Source organism: Pleurodeles waltl, chromosome 4_2, assembly GCF_031143425.1.
Source record: "Pleurodeles waltl isolate 20211129_DDA chromosome 4_2, aPleWal1.hap1.20221129, whole genome shotgun sequence".
In the NCBI taxonomy this organism is placed as follows: Eukaryota; Metazoa; Chordata; class Amphibia; order Caudata; family Salamandridae; genus Pleurodeles; species Pleurodeles waltl.
The window spans coordinates 427,865,531-427,889,706 of record NC_090443.1 but is presented as its reverse complement, the minus strand read 5'-3'; the positions used below and the strand labels follow the sequence as shown (position 1 = coordinate 427,889,706).

Genomic DNA, 24,176 nt, shown 5'->3' with positions numbered 1-24,176 from the left:
AGTGAAGTACCTTTCATTTGAAGTATTGATTGTAAATCTTGAACCTGTGGTTCTTAAAATAAACTAAGAAAATATATTTTTCTATACAAAAACCTATTGGCCTGGAATTGTCTTTGAGTGTGTGTTCCTCATTTATTGCCTGTGTGTGTACAACAAATGCTTAACACTATCCTCTGATAAGCATACTGCTCGACCACACTACCACAAAATAGAGCATTAGAATGATCTCTTTTTGCCACTATCTTACCTCTAAGGGGAACCCTTGGACTCTGTGCATGCTATTTCTTACTTTGAAATAGTACATAAAGAGTCAACCTCCTACAACTGGTAACTGCTGCTGCAAATACCCTAACTTCTCCTCCACATCTGTAAGTTCCTGCTCCATTTGCCTGCGTACCCCGCATGCCGTACCTATGCAAACCCCCCCGCACAACGGCCTTCATAGCCTCCCACTCCAGACCCCTAGACGTTGTTGTGGTTCAATTCAAATCCTTGTACAGTTTAACTTTTTAGTCTGTTAATATTGTTTTACAATAAATTACCAGTATGGCAAGTCAGTTCTTACATGAGATAATGACAAAGATGTACATATAATTGCTCAAATGAATGCCTTTATTACGTACATGATGCAGCTGAACTGAAGAAAGTGTTTGGTATGTAAAATTCTCAATTTGTTTTCGCACAAATAATAGAAACATTTGTGGCAAAGGTTAGCATGGTTTTCAAAGAGATTTGTTTTATGACACTATATACTAGAATACCAAAAACATCCCAAAAGCATGTCAATGTACACAATTTCTGTGTCAATAAACAAAATCTGCAAAACACACACACATTTATGATCAATAAATCTTTATATCACGTTTAGTTGTGATTACAAGATTTTTGTTCATAGTTCAAAAAATATAAAATGTACTGGATTATAAATTTGAAAGGAAAGAATAGGCAGCCAAAATAGCGAGGTTACAGGTCTAGCTCAGGAACACATTCTTAAAAGCTTTGCACTGACCAGCTTCACATGTGTGGCACAGAACACGCAATGATTGTCAAAAATAATTAAACATGCTACGATATCCACATTAGAGGATAAGCTTTTTAAAGTCAATAAAAACAGATGATATACGTTCCTTAAAAAAATCAATTAGCCTTTGAAGGTGCATAAAACAGAATACTCCAGTCTGTGGGAGTGGTAAACTGAATTTGCAGGATTTCAGAATCAACTATGGCCTGCAAGTCTGACCAGGCACATTTGAAAAACTAGACAACACCTTCAAGTGACTGGATGTGCTAGCTTGATTTTTAAGCAGATGACTTTTGGATTTTATTTGGTCAGGGCTTCCAGAATGCTGCTCACTATAGCTTGTTCAAAAGAGACCCTTTAAGATGGTGCGCGTAGAGAGAAAATAACGTTCCTATAAGAATTATTTTGTTAAGCTTCCACTGGCCATATTTATGATTGAATATGTATGATATACCTCAGGTTCTCTGCCAACTAAGTAGGAGAAGGGTTTGTTTTATTTCCAGCATCTTTTTTCTTAACCCCTTGGAATTAAAAAATATATATTACATTTCTTCTTTACTCTTCAATACTTTTAAATGAAGGTTTGGTCCGTGTTAAATCAATGAGGTATAAATGGGATAATAACTCATGGTAACAAAAGCAGTAGGCCTCATTTCATCAGCTAAACAATGAGAGGCCAGGTGGGCGTCACTGAGCGTTGAAATCGCCTCTTTAACGGAACACACTTATCTGGTATGTGGTTGCCTAAACTCACTCAGGCACATTAAGAGTCCTCTTTCATGGTGTGGTGGTCAGAGCCCTCAATCATCTTGTGACATCACTGTCACGTGGGGTCATGTCACTTAGGGATCCCGCTGAATGGGCGTGAAGAGAAAGCACTGAAAGGCTTAAAAAGAAAACAGAGTGCGTGTTTTCTGTTAAATGCCACCAATATAAGAACGCGGAAAATGCTATAAACGACACCTAACCAGTCTGCCTACAACAGTGAGAAAAAAGCTAGAATTTACAGTACATACGCTGACAGAAGCGTGGCTAGAAGGTGCAACAAGGAATGCACCCTGCAGCACTTTAGACAAGATTTCTGCATAGTTGCAGGTCACCAGGAGCCTGTTTCGGGCACCGGCAGTGTTCGGCAGGATAACTGGGTTCCAAGATCCCGCCAGAGGATGGATGGACTGTGGTGGCTAGTACAACTGATCAAGGCAGCACAAACGCCTGTCTACTGCCCCAGAGAATGCCCTCCCCAACGAGGCCACCCGTTCACTCGGAGGTTTTGTGGGCAAACATGAAAGGAGAGGAATCCCCCATCTCCTGAAGCTTCTACAATGTTGCCTCAGAACACCTACTGCTAGAAGCCTGCACTTAAGCTCTGAGGACAACGAAAGGGGGGAGCGAGGTGGAACAGTGCTGATTAAGCAATCGTTTTAAGAACCAACAGACATGAAGGTTTAGTCAATATATTCTAACACCTTACAAGGCACCAGAATCAGCAAGCATCGATAGGTGGCAGCAGGGCAGATAGCACAGAGACGGTCAGAGGGCTCCTAACTAAGTTGCAGTTCCCTTTTGTTGGGATTTCTCGCTTCTCGTAAAGTGGGAGGATGAAGCCCCTAATGCTGCATAACTACAAAAGGAAGAACATACATTTAAAAAAACGGTTTAGCTTGTAGCGTATACAAGACCAAATCATTGACAAGCGTTTCTACTTCGAACACTTTTTTAGGTGGGGGGATGACTATTGCATATTCACAAATTTTCTCCTGTCTTTGGACAGTTGTTTCCAGCATGTACATACTATAACAAGAAAAAAACAACGAATAAACATACTAATATGCAGTACACAAAAACATGCCTCCTGCTTTTGTACTAGGGTGTACAAAATTAGCGTAATTTGTTTCCACGTAATTATGCGAAATTACACGTAATTGTGAAAAATGCAAATTCATCATTCAGCAGTGTAGTTTAGCATGAAATTTGTCTTAAGTGCATTCCGCGGGAAAAAAAAGTGTGAAAAAAATCACGAGGCACGAGACACAGCTGCTCACATTATAACTGTTCTAGGTGCATGTGGTAAAGTTTACCACAACTGGCATGTAATTATACAACGTGGTGTGACTGTCTAATTTCAGGCATTTTGTATAACAAGCATAACGTGAATTTCCTGAAATTATGCAAATCAAGCTCAAAGTTATCATCTAGTGGAAAAAACTGGCACAGCACCAAACATCCTGTAAAGTATCAAATTCTGAAGGACCAACATCATTTTATTATAATACTAGTGTAATTCCAACTTCTTGAGCCTGATATAACGCTGAGATCTACGTCTGGCTTAGAAAAGGCGCCGGCTGTCTTGCCTAGGCACAGGGGCAGGCATACTGCAAACAAAGGAAACACCTGCACCACAAGGCAGCTTCACTTCTCAGCCACAAAAGAGGCCACCAGACGGTTGACAGCTTCAGGCTGGTCCTGCTGAACCCAGTGGCTGGCGTCTGCAATCACCTCCACCCTGAAACGTTGCTGTACGTAATGCCTCATGCAATGGATCATGCCTGCCTCCAGGAACTGGTCTCGCTCGCCCCAAATCACCATTGTGGGCACCAGCACATCTTGGAACTTCACTGGGAAGGAGCTGCAAAGTAAACAATCAGCGATCAGACTCCCAACGGGCAGAGGAAGCAACATTCTCATGCTATTTCACACTGCTCACACAAAGCATCAGACACGGTGCGTGGGATATGGGGTGAATAACTCCTGAACAAAATCTTGTGCCCTATCTTTTCAGTCTGGAAAAGTTCCTGTGTCCTAACATCTCAACACTAGACAGGTTCAGGTGTCCTAGCATGTCGGGTGTGGATAAACTACTCCATACTAGCATAAGATGTCAGGAGAAGTATCGGCTTCCTAGCATCTCAGGTCTGGATAGGTTTCTGGACTGACCTCCTAGGCTTGGACAGGTTCCAGTGTTACAGCTTCCAAAGCCTGAACTAGTTTCTGTGCCTGAAACTTGACAGAGTTTCTTTACTGTTGTATGTAAAGCCTGGACAGATTCTTGTGTCATATCCTCCTCAGCCTGGTAAACTGTTTCATAGCCTCTCAAACTCACAACTGTTCAGATCTCTGTGTGCCTACTTCACGCCCTACCTAGAGAGACGGGAAGGAGAGGGACAGAGAGAGGGGGTGGAGAGAGGTGGGTGAGGGATGGAGGGTGAGGGGGGTTAGGGAAGGAGAGAGGGGGAGGGAGTCAGAGAGACAGAGGGAGGAAGGAAGGAAGGAAGAGAAACAGAGAGCGCGAGAGAGAAAGGGGGAGGGAGAGGGAAGAAGGAAACGAGAGGGGGTGTGGGAGAGGGAAGAAGGAAAAGAGAGGGGGAGGGGGAGATGGTGGAAGGAAGAGAGAGAAAAAGAGAGTGTTTGTTTATATAAATTTCTCATACCCGAACATGTATCAAACGCAGACACATGTATCAAACGCAGAACATGCTATGTGCCTTAGCCCTTCAGAAATCTACACACCAGTGCTTTATTTTGTGTTCATCCTCTGTATGAACTCTTACAGCCGGACTTTAAATGGACAGAACTGAGGCAAGAACAACATCTGCCAAAGTCTGTAGCTCGGGGTGAGAAAGCAAGACATTTACTTTGGCTAACTTTCACGACAAACACTGGTCTGTTTTTTAATGCTGGGCACGTGTTCGCGCATTTCCGACCGCTCCGCGTTCTTTTTAAGGCCAAGACGAATAAGCAACACCGAGCAGCATTAATGTTTCTGAACGCTACAGAGGCAAAAGTGACTAAGTGGACCCTCTGAAGATGTGGGCCTGTGACCACAACGTCAAACACAGATCCAGGGGTGGATGCATTAGCTCAATAACCATGGCAGCAACGCATTTTCCTGGACGTCATTATTGGGCGCTAGTGCAAATATGGCACTTGTTGAAATGATGCCATTCACAGACATTCTCATACATGACGAGGCTAAACTGTGAGTGATGCTCTAAGCTACTGATACCTCATCAGGTTCCGATAGTAATTCAAGGGTCCAGTGAGCCCCCCTGGCTGGGATATACTGTACAGAAAGGCCTCCATCTCCTCTTCAGTCAGACGTCGCTGGGGGTTCTGGATTCCAGCCTCCGCACCCGTCAACGCCCTCTTCAACATCTACTGGACAAAATACAGGACATCAGAAGAGGAGTAGAGGTACATGGGACAAGGGATACGTTGGGTACCCCCATAAAAGGCTAGATGGTGGAGAATCAGAAGGAAAGGATTGAAGTAGATATCAGAAAGGAAAAGCCTAGAGGCAGCAGGAGAGAAGGGTGGCTGTAGATTAGATATTCAAAAGAGATAAGAGAATCAGAAGAGATGAGTGGAAGAGTATATCAGTGGAGGGAGGGCAGAGTGGTCGTTAGCGGAAGAGGGTAAGGGATATATTAAACATAGGAGAAAGTATCAGCAACATATCAGTAGAGACTGGGGAAAAAACACAGCCCACCAATAAACAGTACATTTACATTTATTAACTTTTTGGCTGGCTAGGGGGTGGGCAACAGAGGAGAGAAATGGATTTTGGCAGAGAGGGACTGCAGAGGTGCATACATACAAACCAAAAGAAGGATGCCGGTTGATGCAAAAAGCAACATCAACAGCCAAAAAGACCATTAGAGTCTTGTAAGAAGCTGGCTCTGTATATACTATATCAAAAGGAGATAGTGTGTGCACAGAGTCCAGGGGTTACCCAAGAGGCTTGACAGAGGCAATAATAGATAATACTAATGCTCTATTTGTGGAGTGTGGTCGAGCAGTTACACTTACCAGAAGGTAGTGTTAAGCATTTGTTGTACACACACAAGCAATAAGTGAAAACACACACTCAATGACTTAACTCCAGGCCAATATGTTTTCATATAGAAAAATATTATTTTGTTAATTTATTTTTTAGAACCACAAGATTCATTTAGCAGGTAAGTAAATTAAATGAAAGGTACTTTGCATAGCAATAGTTAGGACTTTGAATAAAATCAATATTGTACACAGTTTTCATTAAAATGGCAAAAAGCTTTTTGGAAAGTGGACACACTGCAATTTCCTGGGGGAGGTATTAACAGGAAGTTTCAGAGGTAAGTACCACACTTACGGGTTCAGTCTCCGGGGCATAGGTAGCCCACCATTGGGGGTTCAAGGAAACCCCAAACACCCAGCACCAGCAACACAGGGCCGGTCATGTGCAGAGGTCAAACAGGAGCCAAAATAACGTGGGCGCCTATGGAGAAGGGGTACTCCGGTTCCAGTCTGCTTGCAGGTATGTAGCTGCGTTGTTGGAGGGCAGACCAGGGGGGTTTGGAGGAGTACTGGAGGGGACCCAAGTGGCACAAAAACCACACCCTCAGTGGTACGGAGGCGGCCAGGTGCAGTGTGCAAACAGGGCGTCGGGTTCTCAATAGAACTCTATGGAGGGACCCGGGGGTCACTTAGGCGCTGCAGGCAGGGCACAGGGGGGCCTCTCGGGCAAGCCACTGACTGGGCAAGGGTTAGGGCCGCCTGCTGGTCATTGCTGCACTGGTGGTCGGTTTCTCACGGGCCTGGGGGCTGCGGGTGCTGTGCTTCTCCAGGCATCGGATGTCTTTGTCTTGGGCAGTCGCGGTCGGGTGTCGTCGTGGGGATGCAGAGAGGTCAACCCAGGGTGGACACGTCGTCGGAGTTGCCTGGGGGTCCTCTCTGGATTGTTGGTTCTTCTGGACACAGGCCGTGGGCGTCGGGGGCTGAGTCGTGGGGACTCACGCTTCCGGAGTGGGGTGGGAGTCCCTTTCAGGATAGATGTCTTTTCTTCTGGTTGGGCAGAGCCGCTGCCCACAGGAGTTATTGGTCCTCTGTATTGCAGGCAGTCCCCTGGTGGCTTTTCAGGGGTTGCTGGTCCTGTAGAACGCATCTGTTTCTGGTTGCAGGGTCTTTGAAGCAGGAGACAGGCCGGTAGGGCTGGGGCCCAGTCATTTGTTGTCTCCTTCTCTTCTCTGCTGGGTTTTCAGCTCAGCAGTCCCTCTTCTTCTTGTGAGCTCGTCAGGAATCAGAAGAGCTGGGTCGCCCCTAAATACTAAATTTAGGGGCGTGTTAGGGTCAGAGGGCAGTAGCCCTCGGCTACTGTCCCTGAGGGTGGCTACACCCTTCTTGTGCCCACTCCCTCTGGGGGAGGGAAGCACATCGCTATCCCTATTGGTCCCAATCCTCTAAAGCAGGATGGAGGATTTCTCAAGGAGGGGGTCATTTCAACTCTTCTCACCTTTGGGGTGGACCTGGCGGGGTGATTCCTCCTTGCTTTTCTCATTATCCCTCTGGACTTGCTGCCAAAAGTGGGGGCTCGTCCGGGGGGCAGGCATCTCCACTAGCTGGAGTGCCCTGGGGCATTGTAACACCAGGCTTGAGCCTTTGAGGCTCACCGCCAGGTGTTACAGTTCCTGCACGGGGAGGTGTGAAGCACCTCCACCGAGGACAGGCTTTGTTTCTGAACTAAGAGTGCACAAAGGCACTCACCTAGTGTGGTCAGAAACTCGTCTGAAAGAGTCAGGCTGGCACAGACCAGTCAGCCTTGCACTAGCAGTTGGGCTAACATACAGGGGGCATCTCACTGGCATCAGTGTGGGTTTATTGTGCTGAGAAGTTTGATACCAAACTTCCCAGTATTTAGTGTAGCCATTATGGTGCTGTGGAGTTCATAATGACAAACTCCCAGACCATATACTCAGTATGGCTACCCTGCACTCACAATGCCTAAGAATTGACTTAGACACTGTAGGGGCATAGTGCTCATGCAGATATGCCCTCACCTGTGGTATAGTGCACCCTGCCTTAGGGCTGTAAGGCCTGCTAGAGGGCTGACTTACCTATGTCACAGGCAGTGGTTTGTGAGCATGGCACTCTGGGGGGGGGGGGTGCCATATTGACTTTGTCTTTTCTCCCCACCAGCACACACAAGCTGCAAGGCAGTGTGCATGCACTGAGTGAGGGGTCCCTGAGGGTGGCATAATACATGCTGCAGCCCTTAGGGACCTTCCCTGGCCACAGGGCCCTTGGTACCATGAGTACCTTTTACCAGTAACTTAACTGTGTGCCAGGGCTGTGCCAATTGTGGAAACAAAGGTACAGTTTTAGGGAAAGAACACTGGTGCTGGGGCCTGGTTAGCAGGTTCCCAGCACACTTCCAATCAAAGCTGGCATCAACACTAGGTAAAAAGTTAGGGGTGACCATGCCAACAGTGACATTTTCCTACAAGTCTGTTGTTACAACAATGGCGTACAAAGGAACAACGGAAACGGATAGCAATGGTTTTGGAGTGCTGATTTTAGCTGGATATATCTGCAGCTTTTAACAGCATTGCATAACGATTCCATGATATGGGGATCTAGCGTACTGCCTTGCCCTGAATAGTGTTTTCTGCATGACTGCATATAGATTGTACCTTTTTCGGGTTTGTGGTTCTACAGGACTCTACCTTGTCGCATCCATTTGTCTTCAGTACGGAGTTCCTTCCACTCGTCAAACTGATTCGCTTGCTCGCCATTCAATCTTATAATTATATGGATGATACTAAAATCATGATGAATCTTTAGAAATTATTCATGCCAAAAAGTAACAACCTTACGGAATGTCTTTTGGCTACCGACAAATGTTGGAGTTGCAAGCACGTTCAGGATGAAAGCTACTAAGATGATCATTATAGTGGATGCTGCTCTGCCTTATGGTCGTCAGTCATTTAGGCTTTTCCAAAAGTGAAGAACCACTTAGCATTCCTTACAGAGAGCATAGCGTCCAGGCAATGACAGCAGTTGCAGTGTTCAAACTGGACTATGCAAATTGTTTAGATTTCAGTGTAAGTTCACCTCTGCTACGTGGTCTCCGGTGTTCAGAAAACTGCAGCATTGACTTTACACCATTGGTTGCCTTGGTATCCTGTCCCCCTAGTTATTAATTTGCTGCACAGGGTGATTGTGGGGAAAAGAGATTCACTTAAAGAGTTGTGCTGTGTGCATCATACACTAAATTATGTAGAGAACTAAAACCTTGAAGACCAAAAGGATGACTTTGCTCAGCCATGTTATGGCTTGGACCTGAAATTCAGAGAGGCCCACTGCAGAGCACTTGTCTCCTCTGTGCAGGCCATACAGATATGGAACCTTCTTCCCCTTCAGTTAAAAATTATTGTTGCGTACTGGACCTACTGACATGCCTTAAAACCTTGTCATTTTCGGAGTCGAAGAGTCAAATGTACGGAAGGTTATTGGATTAGGCTATTTCTGTAGCACAAAGAGCACAATATTGGCAATAATTCGAGTTCTGCAAAATACTACCATTGCAATGCTGGCAATTGAAACAAGCATTCCTAGCCAAGAAACTGAGCGGTGCTGGATGACGAAATAGGCAATGCTGGCCGACGTAACAGGGTATTCGGAAAAACACAAAAAGTGGTGCTTGTTTTCGTTAAAAGTGATGTCCGCCAACTCAAAAAAGCAGCTTGCCAACTCAAAAAGTGTTGCTGGCTTTCGCAAAAAAAGATCCTGGATGCCACATGAAGGTGTGCTGGTTGACACAAAAAACTTAGCTGAAATAGTCAAAGAATAATGCTGACACACACACACCCACCAATCCCTCCCACACACACTGATGCCAGGAGATACAAAAAGAGTTGACTTCACCGGTAGATGCAAACAAATGCTCGCAGGATCAATAAGTGATGCTAGCACATGAGTAGAGACATTACAGCACAGGCAAAGATCAACGCTAGCACACCCAAAAAGTGATGCTGGCAGACACATACAGCAATGCAGAAGACACAAAAGGAATGCAGTTTAAGCCCAAGACCAATGCCAGCAAATAGGAAGCAAAATGCTAGCAGATGCTGATGGTCGAAGACTGCAGTTAGATAGTAATGTCAACGGACAGGTACAATGCATGGAGCAGACTGACAATGGGAGTGATGTCAGCAGACAGAAAGAGCAGTGTCCATTGAAGGGAAACACAAGAATGGCAGCCAGTGAAAGCAATGTAAACTGCCAAAGAGCAATGGCAGCGTCACAGACATTGATGCCTGATGATGCAAAGACTGATGTCAGTAGAATCCTTGTTTAGAAGGACGAGAACAGATTATGATCCATGGCACTGATGCCCATCCTATCCTCAAAGACGGTTAGAAGGGAGTAGTGGTTTACTGTCTGAAGGCTGCATACAAAATCAGGAGGACTGGACAGCAGAATCATAATTCATCTAGGATGTGGAGAATGTCACTAATGATCTTCGCAGTGGCTGTTTCTGTTCTGCATCTAGGATTGAACCTTCACTGAAGTTTCTCAAGGAGTTCAGTGTCCATTAAGAAGTGGTGATTCCATACATGATTCTAGAACTTTCACTAAGAAGGGTAGGTTTGCTGCAAGATGGAAGTTGTCCAAGTCCTTAAAGCAGAGAAACATAACAAACTTTAAGATTTTCCACGAAGATCCATTAGTTTATGAAGAAGTTGATGAACGTCAGATTGGCTCCATCAAATACTTTATACATTTCAGGACAGAACAGGGAAAGAGATCCCAAGGTTCGGACGATGGTTTTGTTTTTCAGATGCTTTTAAGACTTCTGATGTAAATTCCTTGGAAGGCGGACCATTCCTTTTCATATTTTTGTTTGCGTAGAGTGGGTAGTATGCTATTAGATCAGGGAGTGTTCTATCTTTTTGAATTTGTCTTGGGAGACTTCTGAGACTTGTTCAATCTTTGGAGGCATCAGTAATTTTCAGATTAGGAGGGATTGTGGCGTTCTTTACTATTCCAAAGAACTTTCTGTGTCAGTTCCTTGTACAGTCAAGCTCCCTTTTGATGAACTTAGATTTAGCTTTAAGTATGTGGAGTTTGTAAGTTCTCCTTTCTGATCTTAGGTTAGCAAGGTTAAAAAATTATACATTTTGTCACTGTCTTACTTCTGTGAGACAGAGTGATCTTATTTCTTTATTTAGTCCTTTAGAGAACCATTATGTTAATTTTGGATTTTTTGTCTTCTCGTGATTTCTGGAGGTAACAAACCTATGATCGCTGTCATAGACTCCTTGTATCAATTGTGTCTGGAGGCCAAGAGACATGTTGGAATTCCTGCTCCACCACTGAGGCTAGTAGGTCCTCGTCTAAGTTCCTAAGGTATCTAGATCACATTTTAGGTCTCGTTGTTTGGCCACTGAGAATGGGAAAGCCTGGGTTGATTGAGAAAAAATGAGAGAGTACTCACACAAGTCAAACAGTAAGGTGGAGTTTAATTTTCCTTTGTCTTTAACTGCTGTAATCAAGTTGAGGATATCTTCCTCATTATAGGCCGGAGATGTGCAGTTTTGACAGTGATTTCTGGTTTGATGAAGCCTGGATAATCAAGTCTGCAGATTCAGATTTGTCATTCAAGTGAGAGTTGAAGTGTCTTGAGAAAGATGTTGTTTGAGTTGCTCTAGTTCATGGTAATCAATTCTATAATCTAAACTACGGAAAGCACATTTGTAGGAAAATGCCACAGTTGGCATGGTTATCCCCTAACCTTTTGCCTTTTGTTGATGCCAGCTTTGATTGAAGGTGTGCTGGGACCCTGCTAACCAGGCCCCAGAACCAGTGTTCTTTCCCTAAAACTGTACCTTTGTCTCCACAATTGGCACAGCCCTGGCACACAGATAAGTCCCTTGTAAATGGTACTACTGGTACCAAGGGCCTTGTGGCCAGGGAAGGTCTCTAAGGGCTGCAGCAGGTATTATGCCACCCTAGGGACCCCTCACTCAGCACATGCATACTGACTCACAGCTTGTGTGTGCTGGTGGAGGGAAAAAGACTAAAAAGACTAAGGGCCAGATGTAGGTAGGTTTCCCTTTGCGAGGTGCAAATTGCGAGTCCCAGCGACTCGCAATTTGCAACTCGCAAAAGGAAATGCAGAAAGGTGTCTCAGACACCTTTTGCGACTCGCTATGGGGTCGCAAAGACCCACCTCATGAATATTTATGAGGTGGGTCGCAGTTTGCGACCCCATAGCGAGTCTAGGCACTCACGGGGTTGGTGGCCTGCTGGAGACAGCAGACCACCATGTCCGTGACTGCTTTTAAATAAAGCAGTTTTTTTTTTTTTCTCTTTGCAGCCCGTTTTCCTTAAAGGAAAACGAGCTGCAAATAGAAAAAATACCGAAACCTTTTTGTTTCGTTTTTTTTTTTCAGATTAGGCAGTGGTCCGTAGGACCACTGCCTGCTCTGAAAAAATATTTTTTTTTGCATTCACAAAGGGGAAGGGGTCCCATGGGGACCCCTTCCCTTTTGCGAATGAGTTACCATCCACTTCAAGTGGATGGTAACTGGGAGTTGATTTGCGACCGCTTTCGCGGTCACAAATCAACTCTACATCGCAATGCGGTCGCAAATAGGAAGGGCACACCCCTTCCTATTTGCGAGTCGGAAACACATTTTGCGAGTCGGTTCCGACTCGCAAAATGTGTTTCTGCATCGCGTGAGGCCTTTTGCGCCTCGCAAACAGCGTTTTTCGCCGTTTGCGAGGCGCAAAAGGCTACCTACATCTGGCCCTAAGTCGACATGGCACTCCCCTCAGAGTTCCATGCCCACAACCCACTGCCTGTGGCATAGGTAAGTCACCCCTCTAGCAGGCCTTACAGCCCTAAGGCAGGGTGCACTATCCCACAAGTGAGGGCATAGCTGCATGAGCACTATGCCCCTACAGTGTCTAAGCCAATTCTTAGACATTGTAAATGCAGGATAATTCCACAGTTCCATAATGGGTACACTGAATACTGGGAAGTTTGGTATCAAACTTCTCAGTACAATAAATCCACACTGATGCCACTGTGAGATTTATTGAGAAATGCACACAGAGGGCATCTTAGCGATGCCCCCTGCATCCAGGCCCAACTGCTAGTGCTAGGCTGACCGGTCTGTGCCAGCCTGTCACTTCAAGACTAGTTTCTGGCCACATGGGGTGAGTGCCTTTGGGCACTCTGTGACCAGGAACAAAGCCTGTCCTGGGTGGTGGTGCTTCACACCTCCCCCTGGAGGAACTGTAACACCAGGCAGTGAGCCTCAAAGGCTCAAGCCTGGTGTTCCAACGCCCCAGGGCACTCTAACTAGTGGAGATGCCTGCCCCCCCCCGGGCACAGCCCCCACTTTTGGCGGGAAGTCCGGAGGAGTTAATGAGAAAAACAAGGAGGAGTCACCCTCCAGCCAGGACAGCCCCTAAGGTGTCCAGAGCTGAGGTGACCCCTTCCTTAAAAAATCCTCCATCTTGGCAGGGAGGATTTAGCTCAATAGGATAAGGGATGTGCCCCCCTTCCCAAAGGGAGGAGACACAAGGAGGGTGTAGCCACCCTCAGGGACAGTAGCCATTGGCTACTGTCCTCTGGCCCTAAACACACCCCTAAATTTAGTATTTAGGGGTGACCCTGAACCCAGGAAATCAGATTCCTGACAATCTAACAAGAAGAAGGACTGCTGACTGAAAACCCCACAGAGAGGAGACGACAACTGCTCTGGCCACAGCCCTACCGGCCTGTCTTCAGATTCAAAGAACCTGCAAAAGTGATGCATCCTGCGGACCCAGCGACCTCTGCCGACTCAGAGGACTGCCCTGCAATTCCAAAGGACCAAGAAACTCCTGTGAACAGCGGCTCTGCCCAAAGCAACAAAGAAGAAACCATCTTTAAAGGGACTCCCATCTCACTCCTGAAGCCTGAGTCCCCAAAACTCTGCACCCGACGCCCCCGGCCCGTGTCCAGAGAAACCAACACAGCAGAGAGGACCCCCAGGTGACTCCAACTACGTGTCCACCCAGAGATGACCTCCCTGCACCCCCACGACGACGCCTGCAGAGAGAATCCAGAGGACCCCCCTGACCGCGACTGCCCGGTAACAAAAAACCCGGCGCCTGGAAGAAGCACTGCACAAGCAGCCCCCAGGCCTGAGAGAACCCAATTACTGGTGCAGGAGTGACCAACAGCTGGCCCTCATCTTTGCCCAGTCAGTGGCTGGCCTGAGAAGCCCCCTTGTGCCCTGCCTGCATCGTCAGAGTGACCCCCGGGTCCCTCCATTGAATCCGATACAAAACCTGACGCCTTGTTAGCACACTGCACCCGGCCGCCTCTGTGATGCTGAAGGTGTACTTTGTGTGCCTGTCTGGGACCCCCCCCATTGCTCTACAATAACCCGCTGGTCTGCTTCCCGAGGACGCAGGTACTTACCTGCTAACAGACTGGAACCGAAGCACCACTAGTCTCCATAGGCGCCTATGCTATTTTGGCCCACTTTGACCTCTGCACTTGACCGGCCCTGTATTGCTGGTGCTGGGTGTTTGGGGTTGACTTGAATCCCCAACTGTGGGCTGCCTATGCCATGGAGACTGAACTTGTAAGTGGTTTACTTACCTGACAAACTAACCTTTACTTACCTCCCCCAGGAACTGTTGAATTTTGCAGTGTCCACTTTTAAAATAGCTTATTGCCATTTTATGCCAAACTGTGTACATTACTGTTTTCATTCAAAGTTCTATATTTACCTATGCCAGGTACCTTACAATTTATGTACTTACTTGGAATCTGAATCTTGTGGTTCTAAAATAAATTAAGAAAATAATATTTTTCTATATAAAAACCTATTGGCTTGGAGTTATGTCTTTGTGTGTGTGTTCTCATTTATTGCCTGTGTGTGTACAACAAATGTTTAACACTACTCTCTGATAAGCCTAACTGCTCGACCATACTACCACAAATAGAGAATTAGTATTATCTTTTATTACCACTATCAACCTCTAAGGGGAACCCCTGGACTCTGTGCACACTATCTCCCACTTTGAGATAGTATATACAGAGCCAGCTTCCTACAATGTTGTTTCCTGGGGAGTGTTAGATCCGGCGCACGCTGGTGCCAAGAAAGGGTGTTCAAGTCTATGTTTGTGGTATTGAGGGATTTTCTCATGTCTTTATTTTGGTGTATTATGTTTTTTTTTAACTGAGTCATAGTCAATTAGGAGTTCATCAATTTCCATACTGGAGAGGGAGGGAAGTGGTTCGCCCCTGTCTGTGGTTCACGTCTGGTGCAAGGTCTGATTCTCATGCCAAGTTTAGAAAGGTCAGTGGAGACCACTGGACAGATATTCAGTAGGTGTAGTGAGGTTAGCCAAATAGAATTTAACACCATAAAGCAGACCTGCCAACTTGAGAACAAAATGGGCCGCGTCAGGACGGGGCGTGGTCCTGGAGGGAGCGGGGCTTTATGCCAAGAAAGTTCCAAGAAGGCCTTCTGCCTTCGTCCCCTGCCCTCATCGACCTCCTCCTTGTGCCAAAAAAACCCAAAAGGTTATTGAGGCTGCTGGTGATGTCCTGTGGTGGTTTCATACCCCCTAATGAACCTCGCCTGATTGCAGCCTCAAAAGACAAGCCTGAAATGCACTCGTTGCTTTGGTTTCCAGCTCGGCTTGCCTGCACTGTGTGGTTTCGGCTCCTCACTGGCTGACAGTGTGAAGGGAGCTGAAATATTATGACACACAGTGCACTGTGTGAGTTGGCAGGTCTGCTAAAGGACGTAGGAGAATAAAGCTGGGTCAACAATAGGAAGGGCTGAATGTGAGGAGGAAGAGGGTGTAACAGGGGGTGTTATTGTGAGGAGTGTAGAAGGGCTTAGTAACTGGAGTATAGTGTAGAGCAGGCTTCTCCAACAGGTATCTATTGAGCTACTGGTAGCTCTCCAGCTACTAATAAAAACATCTCCTGTTTTCACTCCGGCCTACTAAATTATAATATTTTGCTCGGTTAAATTATGGTAAGTATACCAACATGTATTCAAGACAAAAATGTGTGTATTTTCAGGGCTCTTTACCTAATGGTTGAAGAAAAAAGGCTGAATTTCTAAAATATATTCAACAATGATATTTGAGTGATGAACAAGTTACTTACCTTCGGTAATGCCTTATCTGGTAGAGGCTCTATATAGCTGCAGACTCCTTACCTTAGAATTATCCCCAGGTGTCAGACAGGTTATGGAAACTTTACGCGGGCAGTACCCCTGCATGCTGCTTTGTTGGTGCCATCTGTGCCAGAAGTGATGTGCGCAGTGCATATATAGGCACCACCCCAGCGCACTGATATGAGTTTCTTTTTGGGACTTTCCACACCAGGAGCACAGAGCCACAAAGAACACTAACCACCGGTGTGGAAAACTAGGGTCCTGAAAGGAGAACAGCCCTAACCCTAGAAATCCGTACGCAGAGTGGGGATGGTGGGTGGGTCGATGAGGAACCTGCAGCTAGATCAAGTCTTTACCAGATAAGGCATTACCCAAGGTAAGTAACTTGTTCATCTGATAGAGACTTATAGCTGCAGATTCCTTACCTTCGAATAGGTAACCAAGCAATACCTCCCCAGAGGTGGGTCTGCAAAACTATTTCATACTAGAAAGTCCTGCAAGTAAAGCAAAGTATACATCCTGACACATCCGACTGTTCAGGCAGTAGTGTTTTGTAAAGGTGTGCAGCAAGGCCCATGTTTTTGCCTGGCAGATGTCCAGGACTGGAAATCTGTGTGCTAACGCAGTGGTCACAGCCTTAGCTTTGATGGAATGAGGATGCAACCCCTCAAAGGGTTGCTTCTGGGCCAATGTGTAGTAAATTGTAATGCATGGTACGATGCATCAGGAGACGGTCTGTTTCTGCATGGCCTTTCTCTTCCTCGCTCCAACATATCCCACAAAGAGTTGGTTGTCCACCTGGAACTCTCTCATGTGATCAAGGTAGAACAAAAATGTTCTTTTTGTGTCCAGACAGTGAAGTTGCTCCTCTTCCTTGGAGTAATGGATTGGCCTACATGAAAGGAAGGGAAGAATTTCAGCAGAAAGGAATCTCACTTCCCTAGAACCAGCTTGTATGGGTAAATGTTCAGGACTGGAGGCTTGAATGGTATAGCCCGAAGCTCACTAACCCTCTGGGCAGATGTTATTGCCACCAGGAAGGCCGCCTTGATGGTAAGGAGCTTGAAGTGACAATTATGCAATGGCTAAAAGAGAGCGCACATTTGTAAAGTTAGGACAAGATTAATGCCCCACTGAGGCATGATGAAGGGCGAATGGGGAAAAGTGTTGCAACCCTTTTAAGAACATATTTACAACAGGGGATTTGAAGAAGGATGGCTGGTAGAAGATAGCCCTTTGGGGTGCTCAGAGTAGAGCTCTGCTGGGCGAAAGAAACAATAAAAAGAATGACCTGAGAGACGGGAGCAGAGAGAGGATAAACCTGCTTCTCTGCACACCATGACACATACCTGCCCCAATGACAGGCTTATAAATCTTGGCAGAGAGACGGCTGTCTATCAAGATAACATTGCAGACTTCGGGCAGAAAGTCGAAAGATGTTAACTGTTGCCGTTCAATCTCCACGCATGATGGCAGAGCGTTGACAGGTTCGGGTGAAGAACCTTCCCCTGCTGCTGCGACAGAGGATCCTCCCAAAGGGGCAGCCTCATTGGAGGACCAATGCTCAAAAGCTCGGGATACAGCACTCTTCTGAGCCCAGTCAGGCCACAAGGATGACTTGGGCCTGGTAGTTCCTAATCTTCTTGAGAACTCTGGGCAAGAGTGATATGGGCGGAAAGGCGTACAGGAGGCCTGAGCTCTACTGAAAAAGTGTCGCCGAGCGAGAGCTGCCTTGGAAACTCCAGTGCACAAAACCACTGACATTGTGCGTTCTCGGAGGTGGCCAACAGATCTAACCAAGGCTCTCCCCACTGCTGAAAGAGACCTTGCACCACCTCTGGATGGACACACCACTCGTGATCTGCTGGGCATCTTTGGCTGAGTTTTCCTGCCTTGGTGGTCAGAGAGCCTGCCAGGTGTTGAACCACCAGGGAAGTGTCCTGACATTCCAGCCATGTCCAGAGATGCAGAGCCTCTTGACAAAGGGTACATGACCGAACCCCGCCCTGTTTGTTGCAATACTACATTGCAGTGGTGTTGTCCATGAACACCTGCACTAGCCTTCCCTTGATGAAGGGTATTGTTGTATTGTATTGTAATCGTATTTATATAGCGCTTACTACCCCTGACGAGGCGTCGAAGCACTTTTCGATGAGTAGCACGCTACTCCGGAACCCAACAAGAATTAGTGATGGATTAGTATCGTTAAATAATGAGTACCGTTTTAGTATTATTAGGAGTTAATTTGAGCCACGGATAGGAGAGTTTGTTAGACTGGAGTAATGGAGGAGGAAATAAATCCAGAAGAGTTAATTGGGAGTATATCCTTCATTTACTCAGCCCAAAGGCTTGGGATGAGTAAAGGGGGGTGGTGGGGGAAGAGTATGTGGAAGGGTTAGGGAGAGCATAGTAGCAGGGTGAGATGAATGCAGGAGAATTTGGTAGGGTTGTGTGGGAGGTCACAGAGGTAGAGTGAGGTTTGGTGAGTTAGATGTGGAGGAAGAGCTTAGGCAGAGATATTTAGGAGATGAAAGTGGTAGAAGGGATTTGGGATGAGTCAGAGTGAGAATGGAGGATAGTTTGATAGAGACATGACATAAGAGTGATGAGTAGATAAGTGTGATAAGATGAGAGCAGGAATTCATAGATATCTAGTATAACAACCCAAAAACCAGGAGCCATGCAATGATCCACAAACATGCCAAGCACAGAAACAACATATACATATATACATACACACACACACACATGCAATACATAATTAGAATCATGGGTAAAAAATACTTATTCAGACAGGTTTAAAGAGTGTGTGTGTATTTTATTGTTATGACATAGTAGCAATACATATTTTCCAAAGAAACTATAAATAAATAGAAATATACATATAATCTGAAAAAAATATTTATCCACATAGGCATATACAGTTTATAGTTGTTTGAAAAAGGTGGCTATGAAGGAAAGAGCCAACTCTTGAGTAGTTTTCTGAAGACAAGAAAGTTATCTGTGTTGCATTATTTGCTTTTAATTACACGACAGGAGGCAAACCCGAACTCTCCTAACTCCTTGGCCAGCATGCCCACACCATTTGATCCTACAATTCCAAGTGTTAGGACACTCCTTTCCACTCAAATTTCCCGATACTAGAGGGCTTCCCATTAAGAGATGCCAATGCCATTCCTTAGTTATCAACTGATGTTCTATTGGTATTATTCTATCCACATTAATAAGGCTTTTACCACCGACTATCAGTTCTCGAAATTCTAAAATGCTGGAACAATTTAAGATATTGATACAAACACACCAAGTTGAAGTGCTAAAACTCCTGAATGGTGCCCACTCTCTGCAGCTGACGGTAGTCTTTCCTTTTCACGTAGGCAGCCATATAGCCTGCAGTTGCAAGCCCCAGCTGTAACCCACACGTTTAGACTCGTTAGACTGTATATGTAAGTAAAAGGACCCACAGACTCAATAACGTTCTTTGAATAATTAACACGGAAACTCATTTAGGCTACAATTGTCCACTCATAAAGCAAGATATATACAAAAGCAACAGAATATGGGGTATGACAAGGTGGCATACAAGCTTAAAGTGTACACAGAAACGCCACACCTACCTAGAACATCTAATATGAACACAGTCAAGCATGTGGCTACAGTTAAAATGTTTGTGCACACAATTGAACTTATGCATAGATCACGTGAACATCTTCCTGTTTAAATATTGCTCCTTATTTATATCTTATGACCGAAAACAACTGATTCAGGATAGTTTACTTCAACCATAATCACAGATGGCTGCAATACATTTCTTCTTCAATTTAGTACACAATTATAAACATACACTGAATCTTAAAAACAGTCTACCGATGTTCACAAATCCTAAATATCACGAGAGAGCTTCCGAATCACTGAAATTTCAATTTTATCTCATACATTATGTATTCACTCAGTCTGCAAAGTTCTCTTATGAGCCCTCATAGAACACTCTGGGACGTATTACAGAGCCAGGGGGCGCATGGTCTGCGTGTATCCGCTTTCTGCACGCCCAGTGCGCTTTGTTATTCGAGAAGGGGCCGCAGACATGAGTTCAGCCACGTCTATAATACTGAGCTCAATGGTGAACATGCATCACATCATTAGAGGGCGTTCCCTCGTGTGCATGCAGCTCCATGCAAATTAGGGAATCACCTTGTGTGCAAGCATGGCCCTAAAAAAGAGCCCTGAAGTTTCTAGAGGTGGCTGATAGGAACCTATGAATGCCCCCCAGCTTCCCCCCACCCTGGATATCCCCGCAGGCTGATAGTTACCTGCAGACGGGAGCATTGAGTAACTAACTCCTCTTTAAAAGGAAGGCGGGTTGCTTACTGGCATATAGAAACATTGAGCAGCTTTGACGCTGTCACACTGACTACACTGCCCTCCACTGCAATAGATCGCCGCAGTTTGCGCCTGGTGCGCCTCCTTTAAGGTGCACCGTACCACAAACTAGGACAGTGCATCTTATATGTAATACGGGCTATGAGGTACATCCAATATCACCTATCAAGGATACCGTGCTATTCCTAATAAAGTATGAACACAAACTTTGATCAATTTCCGTTTGGATCTCAAAGTTCCATGAGAAAACAAGTCGAGGTTCATACCGCCAGCTGGCAGCTACATATGGTTTCTTCAGCTCTGTGACAAGCATGATGTGAGACAGCTGAGTTTTGAAAACTTAAAATATTTAATGGTCCACCCAAGTAATGCCTTGATATGAAAATGTCACTTACCCATTGTACATCTGTTCGTGGCATCAGTCGCAGTAGATTCGCATGTTCTGCAATAGCTCGCCATCTGGTGTTGGGCCGGAGTGTTACAAGTTGTTTTTCTTCGAAGAAGTCTTTCGAGTCACGGGACCGAGTGACTCCTCCTTTTGTCTCCATTGCGCATGGGCGTCGACTCCATCTTCGATTGTTTTTCCCCGCAGAGGGTGAGGTAGGAGTTGAATTGTAGTAATAGTGCCCATGCAATGGAGTGACTAAGTATGCACCTATTTAAGGTTGAGATTATACATATATAAATAATTGAAGGTAACTTTCAAACTGCTACAGGCTCCCGGGGAGGCGGGTGGGCACATGCGAATCTACTGCGACTGATGCCACGAACAGATGTACACTGGGTAAGTGACATTTTCAGTTCGATGGCATCTGTCGCTGTAGATACGCATGTTCTGCATAGACTAGTAAGCAGTTATTTCCCCAAAAGCGGTGGATCAGCCTGTAGGAGTGGAAGTAGTCTGAAATAATGTCCTTAATACGGCTTGACCTACTGTGGCTTGTTGTGCGGATAACACGTCTACACAGTAGTGCTTGGTGAATGTGTGAGGCGTAGACCATGTGGCTGCCTTACATATTTCTTGCATTGGGATGTTTCCTAGAAAGGCCATGGTAGCACCTTTCTTTCTGGTTGAGTGTGCCCTTGGTGTAATGGGCAGCTGTCGTTTAGCTTTAAGGTAGCAGATTTGGATGCATTTAACTATCCATCTGGCTATACCTTGTTTTGAAATTGGGTTTCCTGCGTGAGGTTTTTGAAAGGCAATAAAGAGTTGTTTAGTCTTTCTGATGTTTTTTGTTCTGTCAATGTAATACATCAATGCTCTTTTGACATCTAATGTATGTAGTGCCCTTTCAGCTACGGTATCTGGCTGTGGAAAGAACACTGGAAGTTCCACTGTTTGATTTAGATGGAACGGTGAAATAACCTTTGGCAAAAATTTAGGATTGGTCCTTAGGACGACTTTATTTTTGTGTAGTTGTATAAAAGGTTCCTGTATTGTAAACGCCTGAATCTCGCTTACTCTTCTTAGGGAAGTAATGGCGATGAGAAATGCCACCTTCCAGGTTAGGAACTGTATTTCGCAGGAGTGCATGGGTTCAAAAGGTGGACCCATAAGTCTAGTTAGGACAACATTTAGGTTCCATGAAGGAACAGGTAGTGTTCTTGGTGGTATAATTCTCCTAAGGCCCTCCATGAATGCTTTAATGACTGGTATCTTATATAGGGAAGTTGAATAGGTAGTCTGCAGGTATGCAGATATTGCTGCAAGGTGAATCTTAATGGAAGAGAAAGCTAGGTTAGATTTTTGTAAGTGAAGCAAGTAACCCACTACATGTTCTGGAGTTGTGTGTAATGGTTGTATTTGATTAATATGGCAGTAGCAAACAAACCTCTTCCATTTACTTGCATAGCAGTGCCTGGTGGATGGCCTTCTGGCTTGTTTTATGACTTCCATACATTCTTGGGTAAGTTGTAAGTGCCCGAATTCTAGGATTTCAGGAGCCAGATTGCTAGATTCAGCGATGCTGGATCTGGGTGTCTGATCTTTTGGTTGTGCTGTGTCAACAGATCTGGCCTGTTGGGCAATTAGATGCAGGGTACCACTGATAGGTCTAGCAGCGTTGTGTACCAGGGTTGCCTTGCCCAAGTTGGTGCTATCAATATGAGTTTGAGTTTGCTTTGACTGAGTTTGTTTACCAGGTAAGGAAGGAGAGGGAGAGGAGGAAAAGCGTAAGCAAATATCCCTGACCAGTTCATCCATAGGGCATTGCCTTGGGATTGTTTGTGTGGGTATCTGGATGCGAAGTTTTGGCATTTTGCGTTCTCCCTTGTCGCAAACAAGTCTATCTGAGGTGTTCCCCAGAGTTTGAAATAAGTGTTCAGAATTTGGGGGTGAATTTCCCATTCGTGGACCTGTTGGTGATCTCGAGAGAGATTGTCTGCGAGTTGATTTTGGATCCCTGGTATAAACTGTGCAATTAGGCGAATTTGGTTGTGAATTGCCCAATGCCAAATTTTCTGTGCTAGCAGGCTTAACTGCGTGGAGTGCGTCCCTCCCTGCTTGTTTAGATAATACATTGTTGTCATGTTGTCTGTTTTGACGAGAATGTATTTGTGAACTATTATTGGTTGGAAAGCTTTTAGTGCTTGAAAAACTGCTAGAAGTTCTAGGTGATTGATATGCAGTTTTGTTTGATGTACGTTCCATTGTCCTTGTATGCTGTGTTGATCGAGGTGTGCTCCCCACCCTGTCATGGAAGCATCTGTTGTTATTACGTATTGTGGCACTGGGTCTTGGAAAGGCCGCCCCTTGTTTAAATTTATGTTGTTCCACCACAGAAGCGAGAGGTAAGTTTGGCGGTCTATTAACACCAGATCTAGAAGGTGACCCTGTGCTTGAGACCACTGTGATGCTAGGCATTGTTGTAAGGGCCTCATGTGCAGTCTTGCGTTTGGGACAATGGCTATGCATGATGACATCATGCCTAGGAGTTGTAATACCATCTTTGCCTGTATCTTTTGTGTTGGATACATGCGTTGTATGATGGTGTTGAAATTTAGAATTCTTTGTGGACTTGGAGTGGCTACTCCCTTTGATGTGTCTATTATGGCTCCTAGGTATTGTTGTACCTTGCGCGGCAGAATGTTGGATTTTGTAAAGTTGACGGTGAACCCGAGTTTGAAGAGGGTTTGTATGATCTGATTTGTGTGATTTGAGCACTGTATGAACGAATGGGCCTTGATTAGCCAGTCGTCCAAATATGGGAACACATGTATTTGCTGCCTTCTTATGTGTGCAGCGACTACCGCTAGACATTTGGTAAAGACTCTTGGTGCGGTTGTTAATCCGAAAGGCAGTACCTTGAATTGGTAATGTATTCCTTTGAATACAAACCTTAGGTATTTCCTGTGCGATGGGTGTATTGGTATATGGAAATAAGCATCCTTGAGGTCTAAAGTTGCCATGTAGTCGTGTAGTTTTAGCAATGGCAATACTTCTTGTAGTGTGACCATGTGGAAGTGGTCTGATTTGATGAAAGTGTTCACTACTCTGAGGTCTAGGATTGGTCTCAGCGTTTTGTCCTTCTTTGGTATCAGAAAGTACAGTGAGTAAACTCCTGTGTTTATTTGTGTGTTTGGCACTAATTCGATTGCATTCTTTTGCAATAGTGCCTGCACTTCTATCTCCAGGAGATTGGAATGGTGTGTTGTTAAATTTTGTGCTTTTGGTGGTATGTTTGGAGGGAATTGTAGAAATTCTATGCAATAACCATGTTGGATAATTGCTAGAACCCAAGTGTCTGTAGTGATTTCCTCCCATGCTTTGTAATAATGACCTATTCTTCCCCCCACTGGTGTTGTGTGGAGGGGGTGAGTGA

General features: G+C 45.3%; 1 protein-coding gene across 2 annotated transcripts in view; it reads right to left on the bottom strand.

Moving 5' to 3' along the window:
• Positions 1-593: 593 nt before the first annotated feature.
• LOC138292856 (epoxide hydrolase 3-like) overlaps positions 594-24,176 on the bottom strand; it is a 122,500-nt gene continuing 98,917 nt past the window's right edge. The window contains exons 7-9 of one of the 2 annotated variants that reach the window (XM_069231694.1): positions 5,028-5,176; positions 3,392-3,650; positions 3,103-3,232 (exon numbers count right to left, since the gene is read on the bottom strand). In XM_069231694.1, the coding sequence (XP_069087795.1) occupies positions 3,434-3,650; positions 5,028-5,176 (366 nt within the window). In that variant the 3' untranslated portion in view covers positions 3,103-3,232; positions 3,392-3,433. Of the gene's footprint in view, positions 3,651-5,027; positions 5,177-24,176 lie in introns of both variants that reach the window. The other variant, XM_069231693.1, reaches the window with a different exon arrangement.